Genomic DNA, 16,040 nt, shown 5'->3' with positions numbered 1-16,040 from the left:
GAGACCGTAGCAGACCACCATGACTAACAGCTGTCACTGGTATTTGCCCACATGCATAAAGACTTGCAGACAGTTAACTTACTATTTCAGAGCTCAAACCAAAGAAACTGCTGACCAACGCAGTTCAGAGTAGGGTTACGTCCAGGTTGGATCAATGGAGGAGCTAACCGAGAGAGGGAGGTTGGGTGCAGGGGCGAACTGGGGCTAGGGCTGGGCCTGCAGAGAGGGGTTGAGCTGGAGTTTGTATGGGGCTTTTTGTCTAAAAGAGGTAGGCTGGACAGGGCTGGGGTCTGGTTTCCTACAAAGATCGCCATACATCTGTATTGCATTTATTATTGCCTGCCAATCAACATTTCCTGAGGGGCAGGCAGAGAGAGTGCACCAGTCTCAAGTGGTGCTAACCGTAAGCCACTGTTGAGCAGCGTTGGATAGTTTTAGAATCTAGATATTAAATGATATCAACATTTTGATGTTTTTATTCCTCATATAGCCTCTGCACGTATAGCAAATATATGCAGTGTTATACAAGAGGAAGTTAATGATTCGATTTTCAAAAGGAATTTCAGGGCAAAGACTAACTCTGTCCATCCTCTGTCTGAAAATGATTAGATTTTTTTAGCGATGTGAGGTTGAGATCAGTTGGAGTAACCGATATTCCTTCACCCCTGGCCAGGATGTATGGTTACGCATTAAGACTGGTCTGTTCTGTTTGAGTTGTATAAACAGTCTCATCAGGCCTTAATTCACATGGCACTTTACTCAGTAACAGAGTTCCTCAAAAACAATCAAATCACTCCATAGCTAACCCCCGCTGCTCGATCTCCCCTTCTCAGGCATGGCAGGTTGGGCTTGGGTGTCAAAGGAGGCTCCAGAGGACCCGGCCCTGAGAGAGGGAGCCGACGGCTGATGAATGACGTGCTTCGCCTGGGCAGAATGACCATGCAGGAGGGGAGATCCCAGAACAACAAGTGAAGAAGAGCGACAATGGGTGCCAATGCATCCAGCTACTCGCACTCATGCTCCCCTCGTATAGGAGGAAACACACAGATACAGCAGACCTTCATAGGTAGGTTCTCAATGTTCTTACATACACTACGGGTATTATAGTATCTTCAAAGTGTCGATTATCAGTGACCTCAACAGACCTTCACGGCAGGATATGAACGTAGATAAATGATATACTTAAAATGTGATGCATGGTACAGGAATGTACAAGTCATTGTGGAGGGAAGGAGGGTGGAGTTGATCTTTTCACTTCCAGTGTAACATCTCAGTCAGCAACTGATTTTAGGCTTTAGATTTCAAATCAAATCAAATTGTATTGGTCACATACACATGGTTAGCAGATGTTAATGCGAGTGTAGCGAAATGCTTGTGCTTCTAGTTCCGACCATGCAGTAATATCTAACAAGTAATCTAACCTAACAATTTCACAACAACTACCTTATACACACAAGTGTAAAGGAATGAATAAGAATATGTACATATAAATATATGGATGAGCGATGGCCGAACGGCATAGGCAAGATGCAGTAGATGGTATAGAGTACAGTATATACATATGAGATGAGTAATGTAGGGTATGTAAACATTATATAAAGTGGCATTGTTTAAAGTGGCTACATTTATTACATCCAATTTTTAATTATTGAAGTGGCTAGAGATTTGAGTCGGTATGTTGGCAGCAGCCACTCGATGTTAGTGATGGCTGTTTAACAGTCTGATGGCCTTGAGATAGAAGCTGTTTTTCACTCTCTTGGTCCCAGCTTTGATGCACCTGTACTGACCTCGCCTTCTGGATGATAGCGGGTGAACAGGCAGTGGCTCGGGAGGTTGTTGTCCTTGATGATCTTTTTGGCCTTCCTGTGACATCGGGTGGTGTAGGTGTCCTGGAGGGCAGGTAGTTTGCCCCCGGTGATGCGTTGTGCAGACCTCACTACCCTCTGGAGAGCCTTACGATTTTTTTTGCAAGAGTTCTGTCAGTCAGAAGTATTTATTTTTTCTTGACTTATGAAATGAATGTCATCTGTCTGCGTTGCTGGGCTGGAAGTGATCAAGCTGCATTCTAGTCAACTTTTATTTGATCTGGCTGCTCTTGCAGAGAACTGTTCAATCATCCACCGCTGCCTCTGTTAATTCCAGTTTCAGACTCCAAGCATCAATCCCTCATTCATTATATATCACTGCAGGGCCTTATTGATGGCCTTTTAGGAGTGGCTGCTTATTCATTTTTTGTGTGTATTTTTTTTGGTCTGCTTAATGAAAAACCCCAGGCTTTTATACAACTGTTTTCCTGTTACACGTTTCCTGTCTGTAGTTCTAGAGACAGGTCCATGCTCCGGGAGATTTGATTGGGTTGAAAGCCCTGTAGATTGCAAAAAATAACTGTATGTTCTTGGCGGTTGTAATGTTTGTTGGTTGTAAGCTTAGCTGTGCAGGCGTAGACGGGATGATTCACAGTATTAGAATGACTACTATGTGGGTCACAGTGATGGATGCTCAGGGAAGGAAGGGCAGAGAGACTTTTCTATTTGGCGGTGGTGCCTCTGACGCAAGTCCCCTCTCTCCAGCCAAACATCACTGCTATTAGGGGTAGTTCATTAGTGTATAGGTGGCCAAGTGCATTGCAAAAGACTACAGGGGAAGGGGGAACTTTCCTACCCCCCCCCAACTGACACACAACGTTGTAGCCCATGTTTTACTTCCTGTTACCATCTAATTCCAACCATGCCTTAATCAAAGTCAGCTTTATTAGCAGATAGACCCATTGATGCTTGTGATGACTTTTGATGGCATTTTGATAATGATGGCCTGTTCCTTTCTTAACACAGACAGTTGAGTTATCTGTGAAATGAGAGACATCAGGCCCTAGATCAAGGGAGTGCCAAGCACACTGTGAGGGAGCTAGAGAAGAGTGGTGTGTCTGGACAGCCTGAACAGGTCACATGACAGGGCTAGGAGAAAAGACAGATTGTGTTTCCTAGGGTCATGCTTTCAGACTAGAAACGGCAAACTCTTAATGCTACCAAGCCAGAGGAATTAACCGCATTTAAAAAACAGCTGTGGAAAACATGTATCATATGAATAAAATTCGAGCATAACTTATTTCCCTGTTCAGAAATAACCATGACATTTGAACCAGCTGAACTCTGTGTTATGTGTGTTGCAGGGACGTCGTCATACTCCCAGCAGGGCTACGGCTGGGAGTCCAAGCTGTACAGCCTGGAGCAGGGTCACGACAAGCCCCATGACAGGAAGAAGAAGAGCCTGGGCCTGGCCACCCTCAAGAGGAGGTTCATCAAGCGCCGTAAGTCCAGCCGTTCTGCGGACCATGCCCGCCAGATGAAGGAGCTCCTGTCGGGGTGGGATGTGCGTGATGCCAACGCCCTGGTGGAGGAGTATGAGGGCACAGCCTCCCTCAAGGAGCTGAGCTTCCATGCCAGCTTGGCTCGGGCCAAGGCACCCAGCCTGCAGCGTGACCTGGCTGCCCTTTACCAGCACAAGTACTGCACCGACGTGGACCTCATCTTCCAGGACACCTGTTTCCCCGCACACCGTGCCGTACTGGCTTCCCGCTGCCCCTTCTTCAAGACCCTACTGTCCTCCTCTCCGGGGTACGGCGCTGAGGTCCTTATGGGCATTGAGACGGCGGGCATCGATGTGCCCATGTTCTCTGCACTACTGCACTACCTGTACACGGGGGAGTTTGGGGTGGGTGGGGTGGAGGACTCCAGGCTGCAGAACGTGGACGTGTTGGTGCAGCTGAGCGAGGAGTTCGGCACGCCCAACTCCCTGGAGGCAGACATGAGAGGGCTGTTTGACTACATGTGTTACTACGACGCCCTGCTCAGCTTCTCCTCTGACGCGGAGCTGGTGGAGGCCTACAGCAGTGGGGGGGCTGGAGGGGGCGTGGCCACAGGAGGCTGCGGTGGGCTGGGTTCCCCAGACGAGGACCTGAGGGCCCACAAGGCCGTGCTCTCGGCCCGCTCACACTTTTTCCGGAACCTTCTGCAGCGGCGCATCCGCACGGGGGAGGAGATGACTGAGCGCACGCTGCAGACACCCACACGCATCGTGCTGGACGAGTCCATCATCCCGCGGAAGTACGTGCGAGTCATCCTTCACTGCATGTACACGGATGCGGTGGAGCTGGGGCTGGTGCTGAGGGGGAGCCCCTCGGCCGGGAGCCTGGGGGAGGTGCAGGTCCTGGTGGCCGGGGGCAGGGGAGGAGCCAGCACCCGCACTGAGGAGGCCATGGAGCTCTACCACATCGCCCTCTTCCTTGAGTTCAGCATGCTGGCACAAGGTAAGTTACTGTACCAACCATCCCTGTCTGTCTGTCTGTCCTGTCTAGTCACACTCCAACTCAGAGTGGATATGAATGAATGGTTCACATTCAACCTGGGGCTACATGTCCAGTTCATCCCAGATCCCTTTATGATCTGCTCAGTGTGTGTGGATGAATGGTAATCTGGGAGGCTGCCTGTATCAGCTAGTGAGAATATGCTTCAATGGTTTAAATCCTTTAAATCAGGTCAGCCAAGGTGGATAAATGGGCCGCATCATGAATTTGAAAGTCAATCTTTCATGCTAAGAGTGTTATTTTAATGTGATATTGCCCATAGCTCTGTGACGGTATGGGTCTGACTGAGGATAGACATCCTCATATAACTGCATCTCTGCATACTGAAATCTATCAAAGGTTAGCAGGGCAGGAGTGTGAGCCAAAAAGCTATCTCCATGTCTCTTTCCATCCCTATAATCTCTGTAGCCCCCTCTTCTGAGGGACCTGTGTTCCTATCAGTTTGGACCTAGTATCTAGGTGTGTGGCAATAATAAGTAGGCGGCATGGGAAGATGTTTGTGTAGGCCTAACCATAAAGTAATGACTAACCTTAACTGAATCAAAGAATAAATACAAACAAGTAATACAGTTATGAAGACATGTCGGTGTAATCACAATAAAATCAGTCTCAATAGAAAGCTCAAACTGGAATCATATGTAACCCAACAGTTATTATTTAACACATTTCAATACTCAAATAAATCACAGATATACACTTATTTAGGAAGGACCAGGGTTAAAAAGTGTTCATTTTATACAGAGGGGATCCCCTTCAAACCAATAAAATAAATAGCAAAGTAATTAGTCCCCAATCCAATGACACTCACGGTCTGGAATCCAGGTCACCGTGACCGAGAAGCGCAAGAGTGCAAACAGTCCAATGGGCCTGTCACTCAGAGCTTAGTCTCTCACAACATCTCCAACGGTCGACCCTCCGAGCGGGAGGAGAGCAAAAGCAGAGGTCTTCTGACGCCAGTAGAACCTTAAAAAAAAATAAGAATAATTTTACGCCGTCCTCACTTGGTCAGGGATGCGGGGCTAACAGTTCATTACTGGGGTTACTCAGATCGAGTCCCACTAACTTTCAAAACAATAAAACCATTACAGCGCCTTCAGAAAGTATTCACACCCTTTGACTTTTTCCACATTTTGTTGTGTTACAGCCTGAATTTAAAATAAATTAAATTGATATTTTGTGTCACTGGCCTACACACAATACCCCATAATGTCAAAGTGAAATTGTATTTTTATACATTTTTACAAATTAATAGAAAATGAAAAGCTGAAATGTCTTGAGTCAATAAGTATTCAACCACTTTGTCATGGCAAGCCTAAATAAGCTCAGCAGTAAAAATGTACTTCACAGGTCAATCATTTGCATGGACTCACTCTGTGTGCAATAATAGTGTTTTAACATGATTTTTTAATGACTACCTCATCTCTGTACCCCACACATACAATTAACTGTAAGGTCCCTCAGTCAAGCAGTGAATTTAAAACACAGATTCAACCTCAATGACCAGGGAGTTTTTCCAATGCCTCGCAAAGAAGGGTGCCTATTGGTAGATGGATAAAACGGGAAAAAAGCAGATTGAATATCCCTTTGAGCATGGTGAAGTTATTAATTACACTTTGTATGTATGGTGTATCAATACACCCAGTCACTACGAAGATACAGCTGTCCTTCCTAACTCAGTTGCCAGAAAGGAAGGAAACTGCTTAGGGATTTCACCATGAGGCCAATGGTGACTTTAAAACAGTTAGTTTAATGCTGTGATGGGAGGGAAAACTAAGGATGGATCAACAACATTGTAGTTATGCCACAATACCAACCTAAATGACAGAGTAAAAAGAAGGAAGCCTGTACAGAATAAAAATTAGTGGATTCGGCTATTTCAGCCACACCAGTTACTGACAGGTGTATAAAATCGAGCATACAGCCATGCAATCCCCATAGACAAACATTGGCAGTAGAATGGCCCGTACTGAAGAGCTCTGACTTTCAACGCAGCACTGTCATAGGATGCCACCTTTCCAAAAAGTCAGTTCGGCAAATTTCTGCCCTGCTAGAGCTGCCCCGGTCAACTGTAAGTGCTGTTATTGTGAAGTGGAAACGTCTAGGAACAAGGGCTCCGCTGCAAAGTGGTAGGCCACACAAACTCACAGAATGGGAGCGCAGAGTGCTGAAGCGCATAGAGCGTAAACAATCATCTTTCCTCGGTTGCAACACTCACTACCGAGTTCCAAACTGCCTCTGGAAGCAACGTCAGCACAAGAACTGTTCGTCGTGAGCTTACTGAAATGGGTTTCCATGGCCCGAGCAGCCGCACACAAGCCTAATGTCACCATGTAAAATGCCAAGCGTCGGCTGGAGTGGTGTAAAGCTCGCTGCCATTGGACTCTAGAGCAGTGGAAACACGTTCTCTGGAGTGATGAATCACGCTTCACCATCTTGCTGTCCGACAGACAAATCTGGTTTTGGCGGATGCCAGGAAAATGCTACCTGTCCAAATGCATTGTGCCAACTGTAAAGTTTGGTGGGGCTGTTTTTCATGGGTCGGGCTAGGCCCCTTAGTTCCATTAAAGGGAAATCTTAACGCTACAGCCTACAATTACATTCTAGACGATTCTGTGCTTCCAACTTTGTGGCAACAGTTTGGGGAAGGCCCTTTCCTGTTTCAGCATGACAATGCCCCTGTGCACAAAGCGAGGTCCATACAGAAATGTTTTTTCAAGATCGGTGTGGAAGAACTTGACTGGCCTGCACAGAGCCCTGACCTCAACCCCATCAAACATCTTTGGGATGAATTGGAACGCCAACTACGAGCCAGGCCTAATCGCCCAACATCAGTGCCCGACCTCACTAATGCTCTTGTGGTTGAATGGAAGCAAGTCCCTGCAGTAATGTTCCAACATCTAGTGCAGTGGTTCTTAACCTTGTTGGAGGTACTGACCCCCACCAGTTTCATATGCGCATTCACCGAACCCTTCTTAATTGGAAAAATAAAATTCAAAACATAGGTATATATTTTACTGGTGCACAAAATGATCCGTGCATCAACATCAGTGTTCAAAGAACAAAACCATTAAAACATGATTTTCACACAAAAACAAAAACATAATAATGAATATTTACTGCAAATCAGTGTGACTTCTGCTGTTGCCTGTGGTCTCGTCGAGTTGAAGGCTGAATTTTGCCGGGCTTGAAATCAGATCTGCAACTACTTGAGCCAAGATGTCTTTGCTCATGTCCTCTATTCTGTCGCTAATGGTGTCATTTGAAAGAGGAATTTGGGTTAACTTAACTTCAGCCGCTTTTCCCAGCATGATATTCGCCATCTTCAACACAGCTGGTTTTATGAGTGTTTCACCAATGGTGTGTGGTTTGCCCTGCTTTGCGATCAGGTAAGCAACTTCGTACGATGCTGTGAGGATCGGTTTGTTGATGGGTACAAAGCCGAGAACAGGCAGACTAGCCTTTTCATCGAATCTGGCTCTCTTCACCTTGAATTCAGCGAACGTTGTGTTCTTGTATTGTCCATCTCCATGCAGCTTAAGGAAGTGTTCTCTTAGTTTTGCCGGTGCTAGACTAGAATTGCTCAACTTGGCATTGCAAATCATGCAGTTAGGACGCTGACTCTCATCACGTTCCGTTATACATGTGAATCCATATTGTACATATTCGTCCGACCACTTTCTTTTTTTGCTCGACATAGTTAGTATGAAGGGATTAAAATATTAAGAAAGAAATCACACGACGTACCATCACGACAGTCACAATTCGACTACTGAGCGCGCCAAATTCCCTGCAGCACAGATAGGCCAAGCGATGTTGCGTGATCACCTGCAGCCAATGATGGCCAAGCGGGGCGTGTCATCACGAATCATATGAGTCGGGTGTGTGTCTTGACCTCCGCCGAACCCCTGAGACTGACTCACCGAACCCCTGGGGTTCGATCGAACCCAGGTTAAGAACCACTGATCTAGTGGAAAGCCTTCCCAGAAGAGTGGAGGTTGTTATAGCAACAAAGGGGACCAACTCCATATTAACGCCCATGATTTTGAAATGAGACGTTCGATGAGCAGGTGTCCACATACTTTTGGTCATGTAATGTATCTGACCAACAGATGCATATCTGTGTTCCCAGTCGTGTGATATCATAGATTATGGCCTAATGAATTTATTTCAATTGACTGGCTGATTTCCTTATAAACTGTAACTCAATAAAATCTTTGAAATGGTTGTATTTTATATTTTTGTTCAGTGTAGATTGTTGACCAAAAAAATGACAATTCATTCCATTTTAATCCCACCCTGTTAACACAACAAAATGCAGAAAATGTCAAGGTGTGTGAATACTTTCTGAAGGCACTGTAACTAGCCATCTTGCCAGCTCACAGAGTTCATGGGGTTAACCTTCTCACGCCTCAGACTGTTGCCTAGCAATAGGTCCATCTCAAAAATATGTCCCCCATGCAACAATGTAACTAAATTAGTCCATGCAAGAAAGAGCAAGAAGTAACCAGGGGGTTACATCTCTCTGAACAGAATCCCTATATTGATAGCTTGTTTTAGTGAAAATTGTGTTTTTGTCAACTGCAGATGTTAGGCCAATGTAAATGGAAAAGGCATGTCAGGTTCAGGACTGTTGCTCTGTCCTCCCTCCCTGCTCCAGGAAGGTCTCCAGTGACAGACAGTTTTATTGATACACACAGCTCTGCAGAGCCAGTGAGTGTTCCTGTCAGGGCCCCATCACTCCTTTTATCACAGGACCGCAGCCCTCTCTCCATTGCTCTCCCTCTCTCTGGCTGCTGTCACTCTGAGTGGAGTTCACCCCGAAAGACCCCCCTAGAAGGTCAGATGGAGCCGAGAGCGTAGCTGTTGTCAGTTTATTACCGTCACCTCCCATTCCAATGAGCGATGGGATTTTAAACCTGGGGGGGATTGCTCTCTTCATGCCTGCAAGGTTCATTTTAATATGAAGTTATTTCTCACATCCGTAGGCAGCGATCAGGATGTGAGGTGTGCTACTAACAGAAACCACTCACACCATTTTCTGACAGCTGATTGATGGGTTGAGATATTTGAGAAACTTGCCCCTCCGTCAAAAACATCCTTGAATTATCTATCTAATGTGTAAACTTCCGACTTCAACTGTGTGTGTGTGTGTGTGTGTGTGTGTGTGTGTGTGTGTGTGTGTGTGTATATATACACTGCTCAAAAAAATAAAGGGAACACTTAAACAACACAATGTAACTCCAAGTCAATCACACTTCTGTCAAATCAAACTGTCCACTTAGGAAGCAACAGTGATTGACAATAAATTTCACATGCTGTTGTGCAAATGGAATAGACAACAGGTGGACATTATAGGCAATTAGCAAGACACCCCCAATAAAGGAGTGGTTCTGCAGGTGGGGACCACAGACCACTTCTCAGTTCCTATGCTTCCTGGCTGATGTTTTGGTCACTTTTGAATGCTGGCGGTGCTTTCACTCTAGTGGTAGCATGAGACGGAGTCTACAACCCACACAAGTGGCTCAGGTAGTGCAGCTCATCCAGGATGGCACATCAATGCGAGCTGTGGCAAGAAGGTTTGCTGTGTCTGTCAGCGTAATGTCCAGAGCATGGAGGCGCTACCAGGAGACAGGCCAGTACATCAGGAGACGTGGAGGAGGCCATAGGAGGGCAACAACCCAGCAGCAGTACCGCTACCTCCGCCTTTGTGCAAGGAGGAGCAGGAGAAGCACTGCCAGAGCCCTGCCAAATGACCTCCAGCAGGCCACAAATGTGCATGTGTCTGCTCAAACGGTCAGAAACAGACTCCATGAGGGTGGTATGAGGGCCCGACGTCCACAGGTGGGGGTTGTGCTTACAGCCCAACACCGTGCAGGACGTTTGGCATTTGCCAGAGAACACCAAGATTGGCAAATTCGCCACTGGCACCCTGTGCTCTTCACAGATGAAAGCAGGTTCACACTGAGCACGTGACAGACGTGACAGAGTCTGGAGACGCCGTGGAGAACGTTCTGCTGCCTGCAACATCCTCCAGCATGACCGGTTTGGCGGTGGGTCAGTCATGGTGTGGGGTGGCATTTCTTTGGGGGGCCGCACAGCCCTCCATGTGCTCGCCAGAGGTAGCCTGACTGCCATTAGGTACCGATATGAGATCCTCAGACCCCTTGTGAGACCATATGCTGGTGCGGTTGGCCCTGGGTTCCTCCTAATGCAAGACAATGCTAGACCTCATGTGGCTGGAGTGTGTCAGCAGTTCCTGCAAGAGGAAGGCATTGATGCTATGGACTGGCCCGCCCGTTCCCCAGACCTGAATCCAATTGAGCACATCTGGGACATCATGTCTCGCTCCATCCACCAACGCCACGTTGCACCACAGACTGTCCAGGAGTTGGCGGATGCTTTAGTCCAGGTCTGGGAGGAGATCCCTCAGGAGACCATCCGCCACCTCATCAGGAGCATGCCCAGGCGTTGTAGGGAGGTCATACAGGCACGTGGAGGCCACACACACTACTGAGCCTCATTTTGACTTGTTTTAAGGACATTACATCAAAGTTGGATCAGCCTGTAGTGTGGTTTTCCACTTTAATTTTGAGTGTGACTCCAAATCCAGACCTCCATGGGTTGATGAATTGGATTTCCATTGATTATTTTTGTGTGATTTTGTTGTCAGCACATTCAACTATGTAAAGAAAAAAGTATTTAATAAGATTATTTCTTTCATTCAGATCTAGGATGTGTTGTTTAAGTGTTCCCTTTATTTTTTTGAGCAGTATATATTCGGTAGTAAAGAAGACACTGATCATGGCTGTTGCCCACCCACTCCATCATATACATACAGACACAGGGATTCGTGCCTCTTGTCATTAGCTGCATCACAGACAGGAACAATGGACTACTGGGCTGTTGAGACAGTGGGAACATTACAACCTTTGTCTGTCATACAACAAAAACACAATGTTATTAACAATAAAAAATAAAAATGTTTAAGCTTTTCATGTAAATCTCAAAGTGCTGTTGCAGTTAAAAGAGCATGGGGAACACAACTCCATGTTTGCCTGTTATAAAGGCACAGTAGAAAAGATGTCACTCACTCACTCACTCTCTCACTCTCTCACACACACAGCTGGCCAGATCTTCCTCACACCCGTACGAGGGCTGGGAATTGCCAGGGACCTCAAGATACGATGTTACTGTACTTAGGTGCTGATACAATATGTATTGCAAGTCTCACGATGCTACACTGGGTGTACAAAACATTAGGAACACCTGCTCTTTCCATGACTGACTGACCGACCAGGTGAATCCAGCTGAACACTATGATCCTTTAATGATGTCACCTGTTAAATTCACTTCAATCAGTGTAGATGAAGGGGAGGAGACAGGTTAAAGAAGGATTTTTAAGCCTTGAGACAACTGAGACATGGATTGTGTGTGTGCCAAGACAAAAGATTTAATTGCCTTTTAACGGAGTATGGTAGTAGATGGCAGGCGCACCGGTTTGAGTGTGTCAAGAACTGCAACACTGCTGGGTTTTTCATGCTCAACAGTTTCCCATGTGTATCAAGGATGGACCCCCCAGCCAACTTGACACAACTGTGGGAAGCATTGACGTCAACATGGGCCAGTATCCCTGTGGAACGCTTTCGACATCTTGTAGAGTCCATTTCCCAACGAAATGAGGCGTTTTCTGAGGGTAAAGGCGGTGCAACTCATTAGGAAGGTGTTCCTAATGTTTTGTACACTCAGTGTATGTGTATTGCGACTTGATTTTGCGATTGGATGTTCCAAACATATTGCTGCAGAGGGACAAGAGAGAGCCATGAAGAAAAAAAATAACAAGTTTTGATCAGTCAAGGAAATTAAGTGCTGAAAACAAATTGGCTCACTTTTCAAAGAAGATGAAGGAAAAATACTATCTACAAGCTATGAAGGAAAAATACAGAGGTTTTAGTGCAGGTACAGCTGACTAGCGCAAAAATGATATTGTCAAATAATATCCCGATAAGTAACAGTATTGATTTCCTAACTACTCCCTACAACATCATGTCGCCAAGGCAGCTTGGCACCAGGCACACTGTCATCCCCCCTCCCCCTCCTCCAAGCCTCTAATATAGGGTATTTATATCCCCTCTCTTGACCACAGAGAAGCAACAATCTCATCAGTTCACATGAAACCCCATGTTGTGGTGTGTATCAAGGACCTCTCATTTCGTCTGTACAATAGACCTCTTATTTAGTTAATTACATTTCCATCTCTCCAGTTTTTTTTCTTCTCTTTCCTCTGTTAGTTATGCTCCTCTCAAAGACACCCCTAACCTTTTTAACATGCATGCACGCTCAGTCACACACACACGCACCTGGTGGTCAGTGCCGTTTAAGATTAGGGAGGACAATTATTTATTTTTAAGATCATGGCCATTACAGCATATTGGATGACTGTCATTCATATTCCATTCACCCAGCCCGATGTAACGTCGATAGGTTTGGCCTACTACATGATGCTCTAATTATCCCTGTACCCATCGTGAGGTTACTACAACCTAGCCTACAAATGAACACAGGTCATTTGTAGGCACAGGTCGAGAGACAAATTGGAGTAATCAAGGTGACAGACAGTGTAATCATTATTCCAAACAGTTACAAACTCAATGAGAGTTCCTATTGGACAAATTCAGGTAGGTCCATTCCTGTTTTTTTGTTCCATTTTTAAGAAACATTTTGCAACACAATCGGATGATCACCCGCACACACAGTTCAATTGCAGCAGCCACATAAAAAACAGCTCTCTCTCTGCTGCTTCTCAAATTTTTTAAAGAAATTAATTTCTTAAACTGTTCCAACTGTCAGTTCATGCTGCAAGAGCTCTGGAGGATGTCCTCCGGAAGTCATTATAATTACTGTGTAAGTTTATGGAAAGGGGTGAGAACCATGAGCCTCCTAGGTTTTGTATTGAAGTCAATGTACCACAAGGAGGGGGACGGAAAATAGCTGTCCTCCGGCTACACCATGGTGCTGCCCGAACAGAGTGCTGTTTAGGCAACTATAGACCTTCATTCCAAAACAATATGTTTTAATCAATTATTTGGTGACATGAATATAATTACTATAGTTTTATCTAAAAATGTTTTTTTATTTTGGTGTTTCACAATTACTATCTTTCTGAAATTCACTAAGTAGGATGGTCCTCCCTTTCCTCCTGTGAGGAGCCTCCACTGACACGCTGTTGGCTGCCAAAATGCTTGCTCACCCAAGTGTCAAATGAGCTGGGAAGGCCCATGATTTAATTTCTATGTGACAACCTTGAGTGACCTCCGCCTCCTGTCAGAGACCTGGGGTAGCTGTCATGCGCATCGGGTTATCTCCAGGCTAGCAGTCCCTTCCTCCTCCTCCTCCTCCTCTCTGTGCCTCAACTGCTCCCCCTCCATCTGATTGAGCTGTGTCCAGGCCAGGGTACACTCACTGGTGATAGGGTTCAATCTGAGAGCCTCTCGTCTACATCAGCAGTTATCAACCCTATTAGCTCCCTAGGCAGAGATCACTCACTCTCTCTTACCCTGACGATATTAAAAGCCTTATTCATTTTTCAAACACAGTGAGAGCATTGATAATGAGTAGATCAGCATACCAATGCAGATTTTCTCTCTACCTCTTCTCTCTTTCTACACACACATATCCACACACACACACACAGAGCGGGAGAGTAATGACTCATCTGTGGAGACATGCATCCCATTACAATCATGATTCATGTGGTAAGTTTTCCTCATTGATTAATACCATGAATGACCACACCTCGGGTGGGAAATAAACCATGTTAGCCAGTCAGTCTTCAGAGTTGCTTGCTGATGTGAAAGGGTTTGAGTGGTAGTGAATGGGATCAGAATTGATATCTAATTTTGCCATTGCATTTAAGAGGCTATTGATGGACCCCGTGTGACTTATTAACAGACTTAGTTCTGTCATAGCACCTTCCATTAGGAGAATCTGTCAGTCGTTCAACTTTCTCCTGTTACGTTTTAAGGAGAAGTCTTGGTCTGTGATATTGCTGTCTGATCAGTCATATCTTTGGTTACAGGCGGAACTTGACCTATGACATGAGTGAACCCTAATTGTTCCAAGCAGAGGGGGATTTCCAGTTGCTCCTCGGCAGAACTTATCGGTTTGCTTGGAAGTTGGCCTCAGGCAGTCGGAGTGAAGCCCATCATTCTTCGATAGTCTCTCCTCCTTCCTTTTTGTTTTGTTTGAGACCTCCGCTAAAAATGAAGCTGTAGTTACTTGAGTAATCAGACATGATTCAAGTCCACCACAGTGTTGACTGGTCCGGAGTGCTGCTGATGTCTTAAGTGGGTTTGGAAACGTTGTTTCATAAACATGGAGCTAAAAAAAACAGCAAGCACACATCCTCAGTTATTGCCGTCTCACAGACGCAGTTGCCATAATGCTCATTGTGTTGATATTCTAGTCAGTCTGCTAGGCTGCAGTGAATGCATAGTGCCAGAGAGAGAGGAAGGGGAAATGGCTTTAGTATTAGATATAATGCCCAGTCTAATCTCTGGCTCATAATAAGAGTGCAAAGCTTTAAAAGGCTGAATGGTGCTATGCATTCTAATGGGCTAATAGAGAACAGAGCTGTCTGCTTTCATGTGCTGCTGGTCCCCACTGGGGAAGCTTTACCTTTCAAAGGAAGTTGTGTGTGTCTCTACGTGTCTACCCCTGCTCAGTGTGAGAGAAATTAGGATAGAATGAGCGGAATACAGAGAGAAGAGATGGAAGGAAGAAAGGGAAGGAAGGAAGGAAGTGTGGAATCTATTCCCACTTTAGGTTGTTTATGGAAAATAAAAAGGCTAAATGTCTGCGTCCACATTTGAACCTCGTCTGTCCTCTTAACGACACAGGATTTCCGTCCTGCGTTTAACACTGTTGGGGTCTGCTTTGCGTCGCTCTGCCTAGCTAATAAAAGTAAAGGAAGGGACCAAAAATCTAGGGAAATGCAGCTTTAACTGTGTGTCGGTTGAAGGAGGAAAAAACATTTTTTTAAAGAGGGCAGGCGTCATCTCCCTGAGCGTCAGTGTCCAATTTCCCAGAGTGCAGTTTCAAAGGGAAAGGCAGTGCAGCAGATCTCACACAGCCCACAGATAAGAGTCCCAGAGGAGCACTGGTACTGGAGCTCATAACCCAGCTAAGCCCAGGGTAGGGCAGCCTGCTCCGCTCTTCTCCACAAGCTAAATACAGAGCCAGCAGCAGGGGGCCTGGGCAGGGGCCACTTCAAAGCAGACCAGTATCTCTGTCTGCCTCAGAGCCACACTGTGTGGCTCTATCACTGGCATCACACTGCCTGCTCTCATTTTCCACTGAGTTGACTGTCAAAAAGTGAAGCCAAATTATTTATGTACCCTTGTGGACATGCACTAGTTTCCGATCCAAGTTGATGTAATTTGATTGTTTGATGTTTATTTTAGTTCTATCTCAATTGCTACTGCCACTATGACTGCCACTATGACTGCCACTATGACTGCCACTATGACTGCCACTATAGCCATTTCTGAAATTCCATTTCATCCAAGATGTGTTCAAATGGCTACAGTATATCAAGTAATAATTAATAACCCTCTGCAACTTTTAATTTGTTTTTGATTCATGTGTGTGTGTGCATATGCATATGAGTACATGAGAGCGT

The 16,040-nt window shown here is 45.6% G+C and overlaps 1 protein-coding gene across 1 annotated transcript in view; it reads left to right on the top strand.

Annotated features, from left to right (window-relative positions):
* Positions 1-16,040, top strand: part of LOC115172558 (BTB/POZ domain-containing protein 7-like) — a 29,374-nt gene that overhangs the window by 6,468 nt on the left and 6,866 nt on the right. The window contains exons 2-3 of the mRNA XM_029730110.1: positions 834-1,066; positions 3,170-4,306. Of these exons, the coding sequence (XP_029585970.1) occupies positions 985-1,066; positions 3,170-4,306 (1,219 nt within the window). The 5' untranslated portion in view covers positions 834-984. The remainder of the gene's footprint in view (positions 1-833; positions 1,067-3,169; positions 4,307-16,040) is intronic.

This window comes from Salmo trutta, chromosome 33, assembly GCF_901001165.1.
Source record: "Salmo trutta chromosome 33, fSalTru1.1, whole genome shotgun sequence".
Taxonomy (NCBI): Eukaryota; Metazoa; Chordata; class Actinopteri; order Salmoniformes; family Salmonidae; genus Salmo; species Salmo trutta.
This window is presented reverse-complemented; position numbering and strand designations above follow the sequence as displayed.